The sequence below is a fragment of the Micropterus salmoides genome, unplaced genomic scaffold (assembly GCF_014851395.1).
Source record: "Micropterus salmoides isolate LMB-PRFRI ecotype aquatic unplaced genomic scaffold, ASM1485139v1 Ms_hic_scaffold_2, whole genome shotgun sequence".
Classification (NCBI taxonomy): Eukaryota; Metazoa; Chordata; class Actinopteri; order Centrarchiformes; family Centrarchidae; genus Micropterus; species Micropterus salmoides.
Genome location: NW_024041150.1, coordinates 16,379,910 through 16,385,285, shown reverse-complemented (window position 1 = coordinate 16,385,285; position 5,376 = coordinate 16,379,910). Strand labels below are relative to the sequence as shown.

Genomic DNA, 5,376 nt, shown 5'->3' with positions numbered 1-5,376 from the left:
TTGGTACTTGTATTTATGAATAGAAATACTTAATTTATAAATATAAATATTTATGACAGCCACACATCCATGTTGTTGCACTTTGCACTGTGGTGAAAAACAGCTCTTTCTATATAAGGGAGATCTCTGTATATCTGTATCTTCACACCTCTGACAGACTCACTCGCTCTTTTATCTTCACATAGTGTTTAATCTACTGAAGCAGAGTGACACTTTTACAGTCTCACATGAAGCCATTCACTCCACACGCTGTACAGTGCTGTTTCGGAACAGAAAAGTTCAGCTGTGCATTCAAACAGGCGGATTTATGTGAAAGACATTGATTGTGCTTTCCATGCGCTTGGTGACCTTTATTGTATAAATGTGCTTAAAGGACAAATAACAGCACTGAGAGATGACAGTGAGATAACTCCAGAGTGATGACATGCCCAAAATCTGACTTAAAGTGGTGACAGACACTGTGTTCCAGGAGAGCAGGAAATGAACAATTCAGGTTGAGTTTATGAGGCTGTGGATTTGGTGCCTTCAGAACTGGAGAGGAGATTTGACCAGGACAGCATGCAGATAACAGCAAGAAGAGAGACCATAATGATTGATACAGCAAAGGGCCATAAAGTGGAACTTTAGGGCTGCATAGCTTGGGAGACCTGTACATTGATGGTATATTTGCAAGCTTCAACCAATTAATTTCTACCTTTAATCTACATAAATCAGACTTTTCCACGGTACTTCCAGTTGCGGGACTTTACGAAAACACACGCCACATCATTCCCACAGATAACAACACCCAGCGGGAGCTCTTAAGGCTAAAACCCTGTGAAAGGGCCATATCTCCTTTTTTCATAATTTATTGTCCTCAGCCAGTGAATCTATTTTACAGAAGATCAAGATGAACTGGGAGTCAGAACTCCAATTAAATCTCTCTGAGAACAGAGGGAGGCGGGGTGTTCCTGTATGCACTTTATGTCTGTCTCTTGGACTTTATAAATAAAAGCTATAAAAAAATAAATTACAAAAAAACAGTGATGAGAGGATGAAGAGGGACTATCCTTCTGGGCATGAGAAGAGAAAAAAACTCAGTGAGACTGTAGGAACAGCAGTCAGGTTGTTCTCTCCTCTCAAAGTCTGTTGGTTGATGTGCAGCTGCAGTGCATCTCTCTGCACTGTGTTACCGCCTGGCAACAAAAAGGGAGGGCCTCATACAGATCATAGAAACAAAAATGGTTTATTTCAGGGGGTTTCACAGTCTGAGGCCCAATCCCAATGTCCACCCTCACAGACTCACAGACTTTCAGGCGCGTTCCGGGGAAGTCCATGAGGGCTCAGGGCTGTCCCACTGTCAAATGGTCAAGTGCGCGAGGGCTCTCTCACGGACATTTTGAGCCCTTTACAGACCCTTTTCGTAAGTCCGCATTTCTGCAGACTTTGGCTGAGCGAATTGCCCACAGTTCATAGCGGTGTGAAGTGAAACACGGGGCTTACCAGGGGAAGCCCGGAAGCGAGAAAAATATCACGGCAAATCTGCGTTATAAGAGAAGAAGAAGAAAAAATGGTGAACAACCAACGCTGATGTTAAAATTGTTGAAAGTTTTCTTAGGATGCTGCATAGAACTCATGAAGTCAGAGGAATGCAATCACCTTATTACACACTTATATCATTCAACTATTTATTTTAGTTTTTGCTTAATGATGCTGTTTGACCAACAACAGTGTACTGATTAATTACAAATATATATTGACATTTACCTCTCCTCCACTCTGCAGGGCGAGAGCCTGCAGGACTTAAAAATAAGGCAAAAAAATAAAATAAAAAGTGTGCAACGTGTTTCAGCGTCGTCAAGGTAACGTAATAAAATGGCAAAGTGCTCTCCCGTTCCTGGTTACAGCATTTTGAGCCCTTGCAGTCTCTTAAACTCAATCACTTTCCATGTGATGTCAGTAAAGTCTGTGAGGGTTCAGGGCTCAGGGCTGTTGTTAGCTCTCCGTTTCCAGTGTCACTTATTGTTGAGAAAAAACGTTAGCTAGCTACCTTAACGTTGCCTTTTTTTACTTCTTAACTTATTCTTCTTTGGTGTTTTAGCGGTTGTCATTACCGCCACCTACTGGATTAAACAGTGCAAAATATTTAGTGTCTATTCACAACTGTAATCCATCTAGTTATTTTTAAGGGGATTTCTTTCTTTTTTTCTGTTTTGGGGCTATAGTAGCATTCTTGCAACCCCCTGGGACCTGGTCGGGACCCCCAAGTCAGCGTTAGACTATCAAGTCAGCGTTAGACTATCAAGTCAGCGAAAGTCAGCCACAACTTTTAGAACTACATCAAGCCTAAGTGTAAAATCGCTTATGAATAGATTTACTACCCAAGCTACATAAGCATGTCCTTGCCTGACATCTGTCTGCTACAGTATGTTTTTTGGACTAACCAAGTTTCTGTGAATCATATTTTGTATAAGAAGATTAGATGTGATCTTCTTACATAAAGGCCTTGATGTATCTGATGTACATGTTTTTAGTTTGGTTTGAACATTATTTGGTAACTTTATATGAAATAACTGTATGAATAACTTTGTCTCGTGTCTCTTGAAGTCATTTGGTGTCACACTCTGAAAGCATGTATGAGGTGAGTGGACCAACTGGATAACATGATAAGAGAGCCCGCCTCTTAAGTTGACAGCACCCTTCCTGGAGCACGGTTTAACTACAGACACTGCAGAGCTGCAATCATTCGCACTATGATGAACTTCATCTTGACAACAGCTTTAATTATCTGCAGCATCAGTAAGTACTGCCAACACATTTCTCTCTACTTTGTTGCTTCTACAATTAAGACTTATTTTCTTATGTATAATTTATTCAGAGGTGTTGTTTACCTTCCTATAACACACACATCTCTTGTTGTCTCTGCTGTTTGTTTCAGGCTGGATCTCTGTCTCAGTTTCTGAGTCTCAGACTGTGAAGGTCCAGCCTGGTCAAGAAGTCACACTGTCGACTACCAACATTTCCAGAAATCAAGCCATGACAACCTGGTTCAGAGTGGTCAACAGAACCAAGGCCAGCTGTATCTCCATTATGACCAAGGCTGACAGCGATCCTAAATACTGTGATGGAGTAGAAAACGGAACATTTGAAATGAGAATTTGCACGAACATTTGTCAGTTTAATGTTAGCACTTCTCAAGCCACTAAAGAGAAAATAGAGTCTAACTATATTTTCTTTCTTTTAACAGAGAGTGATAGAATACCAAACCTGATGAGTGTGATCCTGGGCGGCCTGACTGTTTTCCTCATAACGGTCATCATCTGTCTGGTTGTTAAAAACAGGAAACTTCAGAAAGGTACAATATTGTTTTAAGCAATTGCTTGGATCTTGTGTTTGGTTTCTTTTTTTTTTCTCTCCTCTAATGTTGTGTGAATATGTTGAAACAATACAAATGTTTATCTTGGTCACCTGATTAGACGTATTGTCTCTGTTGTTCAGCTGCCAACGAAAAACAGAATCTACAACAGCGTGAGGTGAATCAAGTTTTACTGTTTACTATTAAATATTTAAATCCATTAAAGGTGGTTGAATCATGTTGGGATTTAGTTTTTCTCACAAACTCAGCCAGTTGACGTGTGGAACTGTGTGTCCTTTTTACAGAATCTGGACTCTGATGACCTGAAAGCACTGAGTTTGTATTCAACAACAATAAGAAACAGGAGGCCTGCATCAGAGAGAGAAGTGGAAACTCATGTTGTTTATGCTGCCAGCAGATAGAATAATGCTATTAATCATATTCATCAATTGATGTTCTTATGTGGGTTTGGGGGGGGTTACCATTTTCTTATTTAAATCTTGATCTTTTAGTCTCATGAATCTCTCACTCTCTGTCTTTCTAACTCTAGAGAGACTGTCCACAAAGACAATAGATAGATGGAGGTCTGCAGATGGAGGAGTGAGAGAGGCACGCATCATTTGTTTAACAGGAAGAGACAGCAGAGTGGTCTGAGCACAGCTGAGCTGAAAATCATGAGGTCACTTAAATTAAATCTGAATCTGAATCTGAATAAAGTCGGACATGAAGCAGTGAATACTGGCTGACTTTCCTCTGCCAAGCAGACAAAGTGATCAGGTTCTATATTTTTATAGATATTTTGGAAACTGAATATTTGATGTCAATGTTTTACATGTTTGAATAAAACATAAAATTTGTTTTAAAGTGATTGGTACTTGTATTTATGAATAGAAATACTTAATTTATGAATATAAATATTTATGACAGCCACACATCCATGTTGTTGCACTTTGCACTGTGGTGAAAAACAGCTCTTTCTATATAAGGGAGATCTCTGTATATCTGTATCTTCACACCTCTGACAGACTCACTCGCTCTTTTATCTTCACATAGTGTTTAATCTACTGAAGCAGAGTGACACTTTTACAGTCTCACATGAAGCCATTCACTCCACACGCTGTACAGTGCTGTTTCGGAACAGAAAAGTTCAGCTGTGCATTCAAACAGGCGGATTTATGTGAAAGACAGTGATTGTGCTTTCCATGCGCTTGGTGATCTTTATTGTATAAATGTGCTTAAAGGACAAAATAACAGCACTGAGAGATGACAGTGAGATAACTCCAGAGTGATGACATGCCCAAAATCTGACTTAAAGTGGTGACAGACACTGTGTTCCAGGAGAGCAGGAAATGAACAATTCAGGTTGAGTTTATGAGGCTGTGGATTTGGTGCCTTCAGAACTGGAGAGGAGATTTGACCAGGACAGCATGCAGATAACAGCAAGAAGAGATACCATGATGATTGATGCAGCAAAGGGCCACAAAGTGGAACTGAACCTACATCATCATCATGATCATCTTCATCTTCATCTTTCCAAGCAGCTGGATGTAGTCCGCCTGCAGCTCCAACTCAGGATGTTATGAGACATTACCAAGGATTCTTCATGCAGCTCAGTCCCAGAAGTGGTCTTATGTCTCACCAAACTACACCAACAAACCAGAGAAGTAGAAAACCTCATAAAGGTGTGATGTCTTCACACATGTTTCTCCACTCTTCAATCCCAATCTCCACACTGATGTACTCAAAGGCGCGTTCCCAGTGAGTCCACAAGGGCATAGTGTTGTCTTACTCTCAAATCATTAATTGTATGACGGCCCTTTCACAGACTTTTTGAGCCCTTTATGCACTTCTGTAAGTCCGCATCCCTCCAGAATTTGCCTAAAGGAATTACCCACAGTTCATAGCGCTGTGACGTTACCAGTTGAAACCTGTACTAAAAAAGGTAAACAAACAAAACGATTTGAGATTGAACTCACTCCAAATTTAAGTTTGCCAGCAGCAGAGTCGGACTGTCCTAGACTGTAGATGTTTACAACAGTGAT

The 5,376-nt window shown here is 40.4% G+C and overlaps 1 protein-coding gene across 1 annotated transcript in view; it reads left to right on the top strand.

Annotated features, from left to right (window-relative positions):
• Positions 1-4,144, top strand: part of LOC119912077 — a 55,299-nt gene extending 51,155 nt beyond the window's left edge. The window contains exons 5-6 of the mRNA XM_038731056.1: positions 3,478-3,512; positions 3,640-4,144. Of these exons, the coding sequence (XP_038586984.1) occupies positions 3,478-3,512; positions 3,640-3,756 (152 nt within the window). The 3' untranslated portion in view covers positions 3,757-4,144. The remainder of the gene's footprint in view (positions 1-3,477; positions 3,513-3,639) is intronic.
• The last annotated feature ends 1,232 nt before the right edge of the window (positions 4,145-5,376 follow it).